A 15,749-nucleotide genomic window follows, 5' to 3' on the forward strand; every position below is an offset into this window, starting at 1 on the left:
ATCCATTAAAACATTCATTACATTCTGATAAGTAAACAGTAATCACATGCTGGGGCCAATAAGGAAGAAAAACTTACATTACTAGCAATGACACATGATGCTTTAGTTTTAAAGATGGCTTCTATTTATATTTATGCAATCAAATAGAAAATGCATCAGTGAGCTTGTAATATAAGCAAATGTTAAGAAGGTATATACTCACATCACTAATAATGTCTCTGGATGCTTTAGCAGCTTTGATGGCGACAGCATCAGGTTTGAGGTCGTAGCCTTTCCTGAAGATGTCCTCAACTGCTTGTCTGTACAGTTTCTGAAAGCACAATTTTTATTTATTTTTTTAAGTGAAATAATGAATAGGAATAATCTTGGAAATCAAACAGAATGCATGAATTTGAGATGTTTAGTTTACCAACTAAAACAAATATATAATGAAGAAAGAACAATCATTCGAGAAGTGATACTTACCCTACTATTGTTCATTGCATTAGCACTTGAGAGCACAATCTCTGGGGTATCAGCAGGGATATGGATCTTGACCTTGTCACTCTCCCATGCTGCATGGTATTGATGCTAAAATGGAAAAAAAGGTTTTAGTGACAATTTCAATACTGTGAGAGTTGTTATTGTTGAACATTAAAACATCCTGCAATTAATCAAAATGAACATAAAAAGAATCATTTATACAAAGTAATATATATTAACATTTTTGTAGTAATTGATATTGTCACTAAATTGTTCTCCAGAGATTGTGTTGACAGTTTAGTTGGATTCCAGTCATGTGACTTTTTTATTCAACTAACCTGATCCATAATTTGGGCATTTGCCTTGGCAAGCACCAAAGGCATGGACTGCATGTCTTGTGTATATTTAAATGTGTCTGGTTTCTGTCTGTAGAGCCGATCACTAAGGATCTCAGCTGCTTTCTTTGCTTTCAGGACATCAAGCGAGCCAATCGGGACCCATCCTACACCGGTCATAAACTCCATGTCTGCTTTGTACACAGCCTGAGATGGAGAAGAAATGTGACTTTTCAGAACTATTCAGTTCATATATAATTAAAAATTCTAAATCTGTACAAATATTTAAATGACATTTTAGTTTTACAAACGTACATCGCTACGCAGGTCATACACTTTTCTGGCCTGGACAACATCGTTGGAGTCGGGCAGGCAGGTCCAGTTGTGCAGGTAGGTTCTGTAGTTGGCATCATTAACTTGGATCTGGCACTTCTTGGCCAGCTCAAGAGACAGCAGATCCACTGGGAGGTGGAACTTGGTCTTGGACTTGTTAAAGTCCTTCTTGTAAAGAGCATCACTAGCAATCCTAGCTGAGTTCAATGCCAGCATGAGCAGAGGATCATCCTGGACACTGTGGGCTCCAATGTGATGACCAACTTGCTTACGATAACCAGCCTTGTACTTGTACTAAAATTTTTTTAAAGGGTTTCAGAAGGTAATTGTGCACAGTAAAGTGTGTATGACACAAACTATGTTCTAATAAGCACTCACATCACTGATGATATCCCTGGAAGCCTTAGCTGCTTTGATAGCAATAGCATCACCACGCAAATCATAGCCCTTCTTCTTAGATTCTTCGTTGGCAAGTTTATATCTTTTCTAAAAATAGAAAATATTTTACAAAGTGCGTCGTTACTACAGATTTAAAGAGTTTTTAGGGAAAAAAAGAAACATTTTCAGACATATACATACCTCACTGTAGTTTATATTGTTCTGCTTTGCCAACAGAACTTCCATACAGTCAGGCATAACATGGATTTTGGTTTTATCCTTGTCCCAGGCTTCAGTATAAAGTTTCTATAACAGTTGATTAAAATTAGATGTCAAATGTTTAAACCTTTAAGCTATTTGTGACGGTTCTTGTGTTGAGAAACCTAATGAGCAGATTTACCTTGTTGATATTAGAAGCATTATTTTTAGCTAAAACTATTGGCATGTCTTCAGTTGTAAGGGTGAACTTGAAGTTGCTTGGGTGTTGGCGGTACTTCCTTTCACTCAGGACTTCTCCCGCCTTTTTCACTTTCTCGACATCTACTGAACCAATGGGAACCCATCCGATTCCTTGAAGCCATTTCAGATCAGCCTTGTACACCGCCTAAATGGTCATGCAAAAAATAATGAAAAATTTAAAATAACTATAAAAAGAAACAATACAAGTCAAGAGGACTTTCAGCAGACTTACGTCACTCTGGAGGTCATAAACTTGTCTGGCCTGGACAACATCACTGGAGTCGGGCAGGCATGTCCAGTTGTGCAGGTAGGTTCTGTAGTTGGCATCATTGACCTGGATCTGGTTCTTCTTGGCCAACTCAAAAGATAACATGTCTACTGGGAGGTGGAACTTGGTCTTGGACTTGTTGAAGTCTTTCTTGTAGAGAGCATCACTAGCAATCCTAGCTGAGTTCAAGGCCAGCATGAGCAGAGGATCATCCTGGATGCTCAGGGCTCCAATGTGATGACCAACTTGCTTACGATAACCAGTCTTGTACTTGTACTACAGTTGAAGGATTAAAGAACAATAAGAATGGATAAAACTCAAAATAAGCATTTTGACACATTCTGGACCATGAACTATAACACTATGAATGAAGAACAAAAGAAGAGAGCACTCACATCACTGATAATATCCCGAGAGGCTTTAGCTGCTTTAATAGAAATGGCATCACCACGCATGTCATAGCCTTTCTTTTTGGACTCCTCATTGGCAAGCTTGTAATGTTTCTGGAGTAGGATTAAGTAGACAAGGAAATATGAGGAAAAACAAATATAACTTCCCATCTTCAAATTGAGACTTGAAATGAATGACCCACCACACTGTAGTTAACTTTGTTCTGTTTAGCAAGCACAATCTCCATTGTATCTGGCATGACGTGGATCTTGGTCTTATCCTTTTCCCAAGCATCGACATAGCTTTTCTATAATGTAAGGAAAAATAAAAAGAAATATATATATGCAAATTATCTTTACAAATTACATTGGAAGAGAGAAGAAAATTAAGCTATTGATCAAAGCAGGCTACCTTGTTCATGATGTCTGCATTGGCTTTGGCCAAGACCAGTGGCATGTCTTCGGTTGTGCAAGTGAACTTGAAGTTGCTTGGGTGCTGACGATACTTCCTTTCACTTAGGATTTCTCCAGCCTTTTTCACTTTCTCAACATCAACCGAACCAATGGGAACCCATCCGAGACCTTGAAGCCATTTTAAATCAGCTTTGTACACAGCCTGAGAACAAAAATATCATAATAATTAGCATTAAGTAATGAACCAATATGTCTCTATAAACTAGGTATTTGAAACATGGAGATCTTACTTCTCAAATCCTGAATGTAGCATGTCTACATGTAGCATACTTACGTCACTCTGGAGGTCATAGACTTGTCTGGCCTGGACAACATCGTTGGAGTCGGGCAGGCAGGTCCAGTTGTGCAGGTAGGTTCTGTAGTTGGCGTCATTAACTTGGATCTGGCACTTCTTGGCCAACTCAAGAGACAGCAGGTCTACTGGGAGGTGGAACTTGGTCTTGGACTTGTTGAAGTCTTTCTTGTAAAGAGCATCACTAGCAATCTTAGCTGAGTTCAAGGCCAGCATGAGCAGAGGATCATCTTGGATGCTCAGGGCTCCAATGTGATGACCAACTTGCTTACGATAACCAGTCTTGTACTTGTACTGTTTAAAAGAAAGAGCAGTTTAAGGCATAAGATAGTTCAATGGAATGTTTTGTTCAATTTTAGATGCAATAACTCAAAATACTCACATCACTGGCAATGTCCCTGGAGGCCTTGGCTGCTTTGATGGGGATGGCATCATTTCGCATATCATAGCCCTTCTTTTTAGCTTCCTCATTTGCAAGCTTGTATAATTTCTTAGAAAAAAATAAAATGAGCAGTTATTTTATAAAAAAAAAGAAAAAGAAAATAATATGTATTAATTATTAACCAAGAACATCCATTATGCACCACTAAGAGGCCAATGTTGTGTCATACTTACCAGACTGTAGTTGGCCTTGTTTTGTTTTGCGAGTACAATGTCCATAGCATCTGGCATAATATGGATCTTTGTCTTGTCTTTGTTCCATGCATCAACATATAGTTGCTGTTAAATAAGAGTATGACATTTAAAAAAGAAATCACAACCACACAATGACTGTCTAAAATAGATGTAATAAAATGTAATTAGAAAATTATGCATATGCACGTATGCATATGTTTTATCAGTTCAGAAGTTACCTTGTTCATGACATCGTTATTGGCTTTAGCCAAGGCTATCGGCATGTCTTGAGTTGTCATGGTGTATTTAAAGTTGCTTGGGCGTTGACGGTACTTCCTTTCACTCAGGACTTCTCCCGCCTTTTTCACTTTCTCAACATCCACTGAACCAATGGGGACCCATCCGAGACCTTGAAGCCATTTCAGATCAGCCTTGTAAACAGCCTAAAAACAGACACATATATGGAAAGAATACCTGTTAGTGACTCCATACAGTTTATTCATCAGTATCTCTCTTTCTCAACATCAAGAAGACAACAGAGACCCAAGCAATTCCTCTTTCTATTACATACTAGCTACAAACTAAAATATAAAACAGAAAGTCAATTCAATGAAGATACAGCAATTGATAAATTAATAGTGCTTAACAGAAGCTGGATAACACGTACATCACTCTGGAGGTCATAGACTTGTCTGGCCTGGACAACATCGTTGGAGTCGGGCAAGCAGGTCCAGTTGTGCAGGTATGTTCTGTAGTTGGCATCATTGACCTGGATCTGGTTCTTCTTGGCCAACTCAAAAGCTAACATGTCTGCTGGGAGGTGGAACCTGGTCTTGGACTTGTTGAAGTCCTTCTTGTAAAGAGCATCACTAGCAATCCTAGCTGAGTTCAAGGCCAGCATGAGCAGAGGATCATATTGGATGATCAGGGCTCCAATGTGATGACCAACTTGCTTACGATAACCAGTCTTGTACTTATACTGCAAAAAAAGAAAATATTCCCAGTGTAGCAAATGAGAGTATATACTCAATGCGACATACACTGCTTCATCAGTTTGTTGTACTTACGTCACTAGCAATGTCCCTGGAGGCTTTGGCTGCGATGATAGATATGGCATCATTGCGCAAATCATAACCCTTCTTCTTGGCCAGTTCATTGGCAAGTTTATATTGTTTCTGCAGAGCAAATCAGACAAAATATTTGAACAAACTTGGCAACAGCAGATTATCAATTCAAACCAATGCTCATCGCTCTTGATCTATAAACAGTGTGACTCAGGGTTAATATTTAGAATATTTGCTTAAATGTAAAAAAGAATACTCTTAAATACAACTGAACACTCAACTCTAAATTTGAAATACTGACCTCACTATAGTTGACTTTGTTTTGCTTTGCAAGAACCACATCCATTGCATCTGGCATGATGTGAATCTTTGTTTTATCATTGTTCCAGGCTTCAACATATTTTGACTGTCAGAATGAAGAGAGAATTAAGCATCAAAACTGATGTCACAAACAATATTTTAGACAGTTTTCATATGGGTCTAGATATCAAATGTAAAGATACCTTGTTCATCATTTCATTATTGGCTTTGGCCAAGACCAGTGGCATGTCTTCAGTTGTACAAGTAAACTTAAAGTTGCTTGGGTGCTGACGATACTTCTTTTCACTTAGTATTTCTTCAGCCTTTTTCACTTTCTCAACATCAACCGAACCAATGGGGACCCATCCGAGACCTTGAAGCCACTTCAGATCTGCCTTATACACCGCCTAAGAGCAGACATGTATGGAAAGAGTGCTTACAAGCTTCATAAGGATGGGCCATCAGCCTTATTTATATATGTACAAAACTGCAGTAAAATCATACTTACGTCACTTTGGAGGTCATAGACTTGTCTGGCCTGGACAACATCATTGGAGTCGGGCAGGCAGGTCCAGTTGTGCAGGTAGGTTCTATAGTTGGCATCATTGACCTGGATCTGGTTCTTCTTGGCCAACTCAAAAGATAACATGTCTACTGGGAGGTGGAACTTGGTCTTGGACTTGTTAAAGTCTTTCTTGTAGAGAGCATCACTAGCAATCCTAGCTGAGTTCAAGGCCAGCATGAGCAGAGGATCATCCTGGATGCTGAGGGCTCCAATGTGATGACCGACTTGCTTACGATAACCAGTCTTGTACTTGTACTGTTTAAAGTCCATTAAAATATCCATTACATTTTGATAAGTACACAGTAATTAAATACTGGGTCCAATAAGAAAAAAAAAACTTACATTACTAGCAATGGCACATGACGCTTTTGCAGCTTGAATTGGGATGGCGTCAGCACGTAGATCGTAACCCTTTTTCTTTGCTAGTTCATTGGCAAGTTTGTATAGTTTCTAAAGAAGAATATGAAACGATTATTTAAATGCTGTGACTTAGTGACAATTATTGTTTGCAATCAATCAGCAATGAATCTGGTGACATCACTAACCTCACTGTAGTTAACTTTATTTTGACGAGCAAGAGCCACTTCCATTGAATCTGGCATAATGTGAATCTTGGTTTTGTCCTGTTCCCAGGCTGCAGTATACTTTTGCTGAAGGAAGAATAAATGGGTCCATTTTAAATTATTCTGAAACATACTGACTAATGAAACTATTAATTATGTGTCTCTAAAAAGAAAGTCAATTGACCAAACCTAATAATCAAGATAATCAAAAGCAAAGCTCAGTGTCAAGTCAAATGGTTTCAACTTTCACCTTGTTTTTGATTTCATTATTGGCCGAGGCTAGGACCAGATCCATGGAATCCATGTCTTTAGTGAACTTGAAGTTACTGGGATGTGTGCGGTACAGTTTCTCGCAGCCTATCCGGCCAGCAGTCTTTGCTTTCTCCACATCCAGAGATCCAATGGGAATCCATCCAATTCCTTTGATGTAATTGTTATACTCAGATTTGTAGATGTTCTGCAGAATTAGAGAGGATCAATATAAAATCAAATTGAAAAAGAATAGCATTTTATAAAAATCAAAACATATTAAACATTTAAAATACAACGTCACAATCTCAACTCACATCACTTGCGATCGCCTGCATGTTACGGGCTAGCTCTAGGTTCATGGCATCAGGTAGAACATTATAATGTGTAATGATCTGCCTATATCCAGCATAGGTTTGAGCAGCCGTAGCCTGCTTAGCATGAACAACACTCAGCATGTCCACAGGGGAATGGTACTTCAGCTTGGACTTTTGATAATCCTTCTTGTATAGTTTATCACTCTGTGTCCTAGCCACCTCCATGTAGTGCACCAGCAAGGGGTCGTCCTGGAGGCTACGGAAGCCAACATGATGTCCTCTTGCTTTGTTGTACTCCTTTTTGTATTTGTACTGTAATGAGAATATTTGTAGAAGTCAGAAATGGTAATACTTGGATAGCACTAGTGACAGAAACATTTGATTATCTATTTGAGTAACTAACATCACTGGCAATGTTTGTGGAGGCCCTAGCTGCAACCACTGATACAGCATCTGCCTTGAGGTCATAACCTTTCTTCTTCAGGGCTTCGAGTCCTGCTTTGTAGGCTTTCTGTATTCAAAACAGCACAAGTTATACATGTTATTAATGCTTTTAAGGGGATATTTAGTGACTCTTTCCAAAAGCTACATTGTTACATCAGTAGGTGATGAAATATTTGAGTTTTTTTTTAATAAATAACTGATAAATTCACTCAAATGGTTCATTCAAATAGACTGAATGATTCAGAAAGGAAACACCTCTAACAATAATATTGTTAATATTCTGCAAATACATAGAATACACCTACCTCACTGATGTTGACTGCATTAGCCTTTGCAAGAATGATTTCAGGACTGTCAGGCATGATATGGATATTTATCTTGTCCTTGTTCCAAGCGTCTGTGTATGCTTGCTAAAATAAAACACATTCAAAATATTATTTATTGATCAGACCAGCCAAATAATCCATTAAAAATTTCATCAATTAGATTAGATGCACATACATCTCAGAAATGATGGATCATTACTATACTGTTTTTTTAAAAAGTGTAATCTACCTTGTCCATGATCTTATTATTGGCACTAGCCAATGCAAGGTCCATAGAATCCATAAGTTTGTGGAACTTGTAGTTGGAGGGGTGAGTGCGGTAGTTGTGTTCACTCTGGATCTTTCCTCCAACCTTTGCGGTCTCTACAGCCAGTGAACCAATGGGCACCCAACCCATACCCTTCATGGTGGCGTTGTACTCACTCTTGTACTCAACCTGGGAGACAACAATTATACTGTTAAATCCTACTTCAATACTTCAGTCCCACAGGTTATGAGCTACCCCCTCCATACAGGATGTGTGGACCTAAAAGAGGATGGACTTACATCACTGGAGCTGATGTTCATGGAGCGAGCTAATGCCAGGTTCATGGCATCGGGCAGCAGGGTGTAATTATGGAAATGCTGCTTGTATCCTGCATATGTCTGAACCTTTGAGGCATTTTTGGCCTGCACAACACTCAACATGTCCACAGGGGAGTGGTACTTCAGCTTGATCTTGTGGTAATCCTTCTTGTAGTTCCTCTCGCTCTGCATCTTAGCCACCTCCATGTAGTGCACCAGCAAGGGATCGTCCTGGAGGCTACGGAAGCCAACATGGTGGCCTTTCGCTTTCTCATATGCCAGCTTATACTTGTACTGTCATGACAGAAACATGGATTTATCAGAAAGGATGAATGATTTTGCAAGCATTTATTAGAAAGTACTGAGACGAAAATAGATAGGATAATAGGATACTTACATTGCTAGCAATATTCCTGCTGGCTTTGGCAGCCACAATCGAAATAGCATCTGGTTTGAGGTCATAGCCTTTCTTATTAATTTCTTCAAGGCCAGCTTTGTAGAGTTTCTGAAAATACACAGAAAAGGCAATGGAATATACTACACTGGACTTTTTTTTTTTGCTTTGATTATTAATTAGGATGTTTTGAATGAATGCAATAGTTAGTCTTACCTGGCTCATGTTCAATGCATTGGCCTTGGCCAGGACAATATCAGGACTGTCAGGCATCACATGAATCTTGAGCTTGTCCTTTTCCCAGGCAGCATGATAGGATTTCTGCAAAAGCATTTAAATTTTCATAGACTGACCTTTAATTTTAAACCAGTCAAACCAATGAAAATACCCTGAATCCAGACTTGCCTTGTCCATGATCTTATTATTAGCACTAGCCAATACGAGGTCCATAGAATCCATAAGTTTGTGGAACTTGTAGTTGGAGGGGTGAGTGCGGTAGTTGTGTTCACTCTGGATCTTTCCTCCAACCTTTGCGGTTTCTACAGCCAGTGAACCAATGGGCACCCAACCCATACCCTTCATGGTGGCGTTGTACTCACTCTTGTACTCAACCTGGGAGACAACAAAGGTAATGTTTAATACCTTTGTTAAACCCATGGTACCCCCTCCAAATAGGATGCGTGGATCTAAAAGAGGATGGACTTACATCACTGGAGCTGAGGTTCATGGAGCGAGCTAACGCCAGGTTCATGGCATCGGGCAGCAGGGTGTAATTATGGAAATGCTGCTTGTATCCTGCATATGTCTGAACCTTTGAGGCGCTTTTGGCCTGCAAAACACTCAACATGTCCACAGGGGAGTGGTACTTCAGCTTTATCTTGTGGTAATCCTTCTTGTAGTTCCTCTCGCTCTGCATCTTAGCCACCTCCATGTAGTGCACCAGCAAGGGGTCATCCTGGAGGCTACGAAAGCCAACATGGTGGCCCTTTGCTTTCTCATATGCTTTTTTGTATTGGTACTGTGATCAAAGAACAGTGGATTCTAATCAGTCCAGTACATTCATTGTGTAATTGCAAATATTTTTATTTTTTTTGGTACTGCTGAACAGCAACTTCAGCATTTTAATGCGAGATACATTTTACACTTACGTTGCTGGCAATGTGTCTTCCTTGTTTAGCAGCAACAATGGAAATAGCATCAGCTTTCATGTCATAGCCTTTAGCAATGTCCACAAGCCACTGTGCCTTGTAGTGTGACTGTAAAATAAAGAGTTTTTCTACATTATTTTAGTGTTTCATTGGTAATAATAATATTAACGATAATAAATAAAATTGTATAAATAAAATGCAATTAACTGATAAGGTCATAGCATAAAAACAATGAAAAAAATAAATAAAAGAAATGACATGAGGGAAAAAACTAAACAAAACCGGCAAGAGACTTTAGTGGTAACACAATTAGGCTGAATGCACTGAGGTCTGTTAATGCAATAGCTAACCTGAACTAATAATGAAACAATGTTAACACAGAATCCTATTAAAAAGTGTTTCTCGTTATTTAATTTAGATTTGATATGCTTTTGTACTCACCCCACTCATAGTCTGAGCATTATATTTGGCCTGCAGGAACTCTGGGGTATCAGCTGGTAGGTTGTAGGTATGCATAAATTTCTCTCCAGAGGCTTTATAGGCAGCCTAAAATGAAATGAAAAGCAAACAAGAACCCATAAATCAGTTTTAGATCATCATTCTGGTTATCATTCACAATAAATGATTGAAGTATACTTACTTTATTTTGTAGTTTTGTGTTGTTCATGGCCAAAACCATGTTCATCTGATCTGTTAGACTGGTAAATTTTAGCATACTGGGGTGAATTCTGTATGACCTCTCATCAAGGGCTTTATTGGCAGCCTTGACCTTCTCAACATCTATAGAACCTATGGGAACCCAGCCTGCTCCTTTGAAGATGTTGTTGAAATCTGATTTGTACAAATTCTATGGATAAAATGTGATCTGTTAATAATTTTGTCAAAACAGCAATCATCCTAGGTTTAAGTATCGTCATAGCCTTATTTAGTTGTGCTTACATTACTCTGGATCTCCATCATGTTGCGAGCCAGTTCAACGTGCATGGCATCAGGCAGCAGGGTGTAATTATGGAAATGCTGCTTGTATCCTGCATATGTCTGAACCTTTGAGGCGTTTTTGGCCTGCACAAAACTCAACATGTCCACAGGGGAGTGGTACTTCAGCTTGATCTTGTGGTAATCCTTCTTGTAGTTCCTCTCGCTCTGCATCTTAGCCACATCCATGTAGTGCACCAGCAAGGGATCGTCCTGGAGGCTACGGAAGCCAACATGGTGACCTCTAGCCTTCTGATAAGCAAGCTTATACTTGTACTATAAAAAAACAACACAACACAGTTGCATAAAAGTCAACAAGGCACTCCAACAATTTAAATATAAATAAATTAAATGCATGCTTGCTTACATCACTGGCAATATCCCTAGAGGATTTCGCAGCAACAATAGGAATGGCATCATGCTTCATTTGATGTCCTTTCAGAAGATCCTGCTTGTGTGCGTAGGTATAGTATGTCTGCAAAGGCAAAAGAAAACACAAGCTTCCAGTTGAACTTGATACTGTTAACCATCTCATTGTCATATACAGTATAAAATATGCAGCATTCATACCTTGCTGATATTGACAGCGTTGTATTTGGCTTGCAGAAGCTCTGGTGCATCAGCAGGGAGATGGTAAGTGTGCATGAACTTCTCACCACTGGCTTTGTACAGCCTCTGGAAAACAAAATTGACATGATTCAGAAAGTAAACATAAATGAAACATATTTAACCTTCATTATGGACATTCATCAAGGACACCAAACAACAGCATGCATTTGTCCCTCACATCGCTTAGCTGCTGTGCATTCAGTTTGGCTTGTTCCATGACTGGGGTGTCCAGAACGCTGGTGAACTTGATAGTGTCTGGATGCTGCCTGTACTTCTTCTCATTGAGAGCTGCACCAGCAGTCTTTGCCTTTTCAACATCCAGAGAACCGATGGGGATCCAGCCAGTGCCCTTTACGTAGTTCTCATAATCCTGTTTATACTGGACCTAATGGGATTAAACAGGGCATATCAGTTAACACATTTACAGAAATACAAACTTGAACACATCTTTTATACTATATTATTTATATTTTAACATATTATAAGATATAATTTATTCCTGTGATGGCAAAGCTGAATTTTCAGCAGAACATTACTCTTCAGTGTCACATGATCTATCAGAAATCATACTAATAAGCTTGTGGAAAGTGTGATACATTGTTTTCTGGATACTTTGATGAATAGAAAGATCTTTTTTAACATTATAAAACGTCTTTACTGTCACTTTTGATCAATATAATGTATCCTTGCTGAATAAAAGTATTAATTTCTTTCTTTCTTAATTTTCTTACTAAGCCCAAATTTTGTAATTGTATTGTATATGGTCTGTATAATCAGTGTTAAGAAAAAAAGTATGATGCTACAGTTTGTGTAAATCTAGATTTGAGAGTCACATAAAGAGTTTAAGATGATTAAATGTTTCTTACATCACTGGAGCTGAGGTTCATAGAGCGAGCTAACGCCAGGTTCATGGCATCGGGCAGCAGGGTGTAATGATGGAAATGCTGCTTGTATCCTGCAAATGTCTGAACCTTTGAGGCATGTTTGGCATGCGCGACACTCAACATGTCCACAGGTGTATGGTACTTCAGTTTAGCCTTGTGATAATCCTTCTTGTATAGCTTATCACTCTGTATTCTAGCCACCTCCATGTAGTGCACCAGCAAGGGGTCGTCCTGGAGGCTACGGAAGCCAACATGGTGGCCTCTGTCCTTCATATACTTCTTCTTATACTGAACCTGAAAGGTATGGTAAATCAACAGTTTATTTAATATTATTCTGTTCCACACTGCAGTTTTCTGTCCATCTGTCTCCTTTATGGACTTATGAAAGGATCTCTTACATCACTAGCAGCATGTCTTGCTGCCTTTGCAGCTTGTACAGAGATGGCGTCAGGCTTCAAATCATACCCCTTTGCAATAGTCTTCAGCCATTCAAGCTTATAGTATTTCTGAAAAGCAGAGATGCAATGGATATACAGAGTCACGAAATTTGCAAAAAATAATATACCAAATACCATAAAACATTAGGGCATTTTCACTTACATCGCTTATGTTGTAGGCATTACACCTGGCCTGAAGTAACTCTGGGACATCAGGAGGCAGGGAGTTTTTCTGAAGGATTTTATCCAGACCTTTCTTATAGTGCAGCTATAGTGGGGAAAATATTCACAGATCACATTAACGTGCTGGTTTAGCATTTATTCAGAGCAACATTTAACCATGTTAATTGTTTTTGCTTACATCACTTCTTATCATCTGGTTGACTTTAGCCTGCAGCTGGAGAGGGTGGTCATCTATAGCAGTAAAAGGTACGGTGTCTGGAAGCTGCCTGTATTTTTTCTAAGTAAGAGAAAGAAATTTTAAAGTTACATTATTGATGACCATAGAAATCAATTCTTTAAATGGGTAAAAACAGGAAGTGGCATACCTCACTTAAGATCTCCCCTGCTTTCTTGGATTTCTCAACTTCCATAGAGCCGTAAGGCACCCAAGGCATTCCTTTGACGTAGTTATTGTATTCGTACTTGTATCCATTCTGTGGTTACAAATGACAGAAAAATCAGTAACACAAAAAATTAAAGGTATGATTGATCACCTTTTGCTATATGGACTTGGTCATGTTCATAAACATGAAAAAAAAAACTTATTTAGTTTAGAAAATCCATTTAAAATGTAAATAGGCTGCACATTAAAGTCGTTTTCATAAAGACCCCATCAAATTAAATTGGTATTTGTGGCTTTATTCCATGTCTTTTTGAATAGAGAAATCATCTATATTCTGGAGTACTCTTATGAAGTATGATCTTTTAGCAGATATATTCATTTAAAATTATGTCTTTTTCTTTCAGGACCAAAATGGCCCAAAAATATTGATGACTAATCCTGCACTCTAAAATGTTGAATACTCAAATTCTTAAATATTAATGATACAAACCACTTCTGACTAGAATGTATTTATTTATTACGATATAAAAGAACATCAGGCAGTCAGCTAAGAGGAAAGACAGTTAAATGCATAAATCTAAATGTAATGTAAGACTTCTGTCTATAACAGCATGGTTTGCATGGTTCGCAGCTGTGATGTTAGGCTATTGGCTATTTAAAAAAGACAATCTTTTCAATGAGGCTTTCTCACCCAACTTCATGTTTAAATAGGAAATACTTCAGTACAGGAATGACAACTGCACTTGTCAACACTGAACTTGTGAATCTGTGCTCATTCCAGTGTGTCTAGAGCAGCAGGGATCCTTACATCACTCTGAAGAGCATTGGCCTTCTTTGCCTGGTCCAGTGGTATGCTGTCATAAGGGAGGAGGTAACGGTTTGGGATATTCTTATAGCCAGTCATGCTGGCAATGGCCTGAGATTTCTTAGCAAGTGTCACAAGCATCATGTCCAGTGGAGTATGGTACTTGGTCTTCATCTTCTCATAGTCTTTCTTGTACTCACGCTGTTCAGAAATATTTCGGAGGATCGAAAAACTGACTGTTAGTACATAAAAAACTTCACGGTTGGGTATACAAGTTATCAGTAATGCACTAGCTGAACCGTACCTCACTTTGGATCTTAGCAACATGCACTGAATGCATGATCTTAGGGTCATCTTTGATGCTGAGGGCCCCAATCATCTGTCCTCTGTTCTTCTCATATTCCTTCTTGTATTTCACCTAAAATTAAAGACCATATCAGTGTCACAATTACCTGAAATATTTTTCATTGTTTTGATACACACTGTCATTCAAATGACCCAAATATCCCATTTACTTACATCGCTGGCGATGTTACTGTGAGCACGGGCTGCAAGGATCGAAATTGCGTCCCCTTTCACCTCAAATTTCTTTGCTTTTGCTTTTTCCCATTCAAACTTGTAACACGTCTGTGAACATGAAATAGAGAAAGTAATGCATTATGATCAGGTTTCAGTCAAATTCACTGCTATGAATGAAGATGGAATGAACTTACATCACTAAGGTTATACGCATTAACTCTAGACTGAATGAAGAAAGGGTAATCAGGAGGAAGGTAACACTTAAACTTCTCCTTCTCATACTTTTCCTTGTAGTTGAGCTGTAAAAAGGAGAAAAAATGTCAATGATAATATATTCTACATCAAACTTATAACTATAATGGCTAGTAAAAATGTAATCTTACATATCATGTTCATACACAATTATGTATACAGTATATAGAGTCACACTGCCCTAGTAAATTTCCCAGTATTTTCCGAGTGCTCCATGATTGTGGTGTTCAGTGAAGCAGGATGAGCTTGATGAACACCACTAGATGGCTCCTCACTCCTCAGTCTCAAAAGGATTGGCTTTAGTTGTTTATTAGGCTTTGATTGTCTGTGACTTACCACTTGAAATAGCACAGACAACAGCTCTAATAATATGTCTAGGGATTTACTCTATTGTCAGCGGGACTGAGATGACAACTGCGCTCTAATGAATGCTGGGATTTTTCTAGGGCAACATTTGACAAGGTCCATGAACCACCTGGTAAACTTGGTTTCTTTGGTTTTATTTAGTCATAATAATTAAAGCTTTTTACGTACATCACTTAGCTGTTTGGCGTTGATGGCAGCTTGCACTAGAACAGGTGAGTCTGTCACCTGTGTGAACTTCACCTTGTCTGGATGCTGACGATAAACTTTCTGCAAAAAGAAACAAACACACACACACAAAAAATCACCTAATGTCAGGTTCTGTACCCACCCCATTAAAGTAGGTATATATATATATATATATATATATATATGTGTGTGTGTGTGTGTGTGTGTGTGTG

General features: G+C 38.6%; 1 protein-coding gene across 4 annotated transcripts in view; it reads right to left on the minus strand.

The window, feature by feature from the left end:
• LOC107678501 (nebulin-like) overlaps window positions 1–15,749 on the minus strand; it is a 51,630-nt gene that overhangs the window by 24,481 nt on the left and 11,400 nt on the right. For all 4 annotated transcript variants that reach the window (XM_016474842.1, XM_016476311.1, XM_016474159.1 and 1 more), the window contains exons 17-65: window positions 15,520–15,618; window positions 14,928–15,032; window positions 14,734–14,841; window positions 14,519–14,632; window positions 14,218–14,415; window positions 13,393–13,500; window positions 13,206–13,304; window positions 13,008–13,112; window positions 12,806–12,913; window positions 12,390–12,701; window positions 11,702–11,908; window positions 11,485–11,589; window positions 11,282–11,389; window positions 10,879–11,190; window positions 10,580–10,786; window positions 10,381–10,485; window positions 9,940–10,047; window positions 9,498–9,809; window positions 9,197–9,403; window positions 9,008–9,112; window positions 8,795–8,902; window positions 8,380–8,691; window positions 8,063–8,269; window positions 7,813–7,917; window positions 7,467–7,574; window positions 7,064–7,375; window positions 6,748–6,954; window positions 6,480–6,584; window positions 6,277–6,384; window positions 5,878–6,189; window positions 5,573–5,776; window positions 5,371–5,475; window positions 5,073–5,180; window positions 4,673–4,984; window positions 4,245–4,448; window positions 4,006–4,110; window positions 3,773–3,880; window positions 3,373–3,684; window positions 3,037–3,240; window positions 2,828–2,932; window positions 2,631–2,738; window positions 2,200–2,511; window positions 1,909–2,112; window positions 1,710–1,814; window positions 1,509–1,616; window positions 1,113–1,424; window positions 801–1,004; window positions 466–570; window positions 203–310 (exon numbers count right to left, since the gene is read on the minus strand). In XM_016474842.1, the coding sequence (XP_016330328.1) occupies window positions 203–310; window positions 466–570; window positions 801–1,004; window positions 1,113–1,424; window positions 1,509–1,616; window positions 1,710–1,814; window positions 1,909–2,112; window positions 2,200–2,511; window positions 2,631–2,738; window positions 2,828–2,932; window positions 3,037–3,240; window positions 3,373–3,684; window positions 3,773–3,880; window positions 4,006–4,110; window positions 4,245–4,448; window positions 4,673–4,984; window positions 5,073–5,180; window positions 5,371–5,475; window positions 5,573–5,776; window positions 5,878–6,189; window positions 6,277–6,384; window positions 6,480–6,584; window positions 6,748–6,954; window positions 7,064–7,375; window positions 7,467–7,574; window positions 7,813–7,917; window positions 8,063–8,269; window positions 8,380–8,691; window positions 8,795–8,902; window positions 9,008–9,112; window positions 9,197–9,403; window positions 9,498–9,809; window positions 9,940–10,047; window positions 10,381–10,485; window positions 10,580–10,786; window positions 10,879–11,190; window positions 11,282–11,389; window positions 11,485–11,589; window positions 11,702–11,908; window positions 12,390–12,701; window positions 12,806–12,913; window positions 13,008–13,112; window positions 13,206–13,304; window positions 13,393–13,500; window positions 14,218–14,415; window positions 14,519–14,632; window positions 14,734–14,841; window positions 14,928–15,032; window positions 15,520–15,618 (8,349 nt within the window). The remainder of the gene's footprint in view (window positions 1–202; window positions 311–465; window positions 571–800; window positions 1,005–1,112; window positions 1,425–1,508; window positions 1,617–1,709; window positions 1,815–1,908; window positions 2,113–2,199; window positions 2,512–2,630; window positions 2,739–2,827; window positions 2,933–3,036; window positions 3,241–3,372; window positions 3,685–3,772; window positions 3,881–4,005; window positions 4,111–4,244; window positions 4,449–4,672; window positions 4,985–5,072; window positions 5,181–5,370; window positions 5,476–5,572; window positions 5,777–5,877; window positions 6,190–6,276; window positions 6,385–6,479; window positions 6,585–6,747; window positions 6,955–7,063; window positions 7,376–7,466; window positions 7,575–7,812; window positions 7,918–8,062; window positions 8,270–8,379; window positions 8,692–8,794; window positions 8,903–9,007; window positions 9,113–9,196; window positions 9,404–9,497; window positions 9,810–9,939; window positions 10,048–10,380; window positions 10,486–10,579; window positions 10,787–10,878; window positions 11,191–11,281; window positions 11,390–11,484; window positions 11,590–11,701; window positions 11,909–12,389; window positions 12,702–12,805; window positions 12,914–13,007; window positions 13,113–13,205; window positions 13,305–13,392; window positions 13,501–14,217; window positions 14,416–14,518; window positions 14,633–14,733; window positions 14,842–14,927; window positions 15,033–15,519; window positions 15,619–15,749) is intronic.

The sequence above is a fragment of the Sinocyclocheilus anshuiensis genome, unplaced genomic scaffold (genome assembly GCF_001515605.1).
Source record: "Sinocyclocheilus anshuiensis isolate Anshui unplaced genomic scaffold, SAMN03320099.WGS_v1.1 scaffold277, whole genome shotgun sequence".
Taxonomy (NCBI): domain Eukaryota; kingdom Metazoa; phylum Chordata; class Actinopteri; order Cypriniformes; family Cyprinidae; genus Sinocyclocheilus; species Sinocyclocheilus anshuiensis.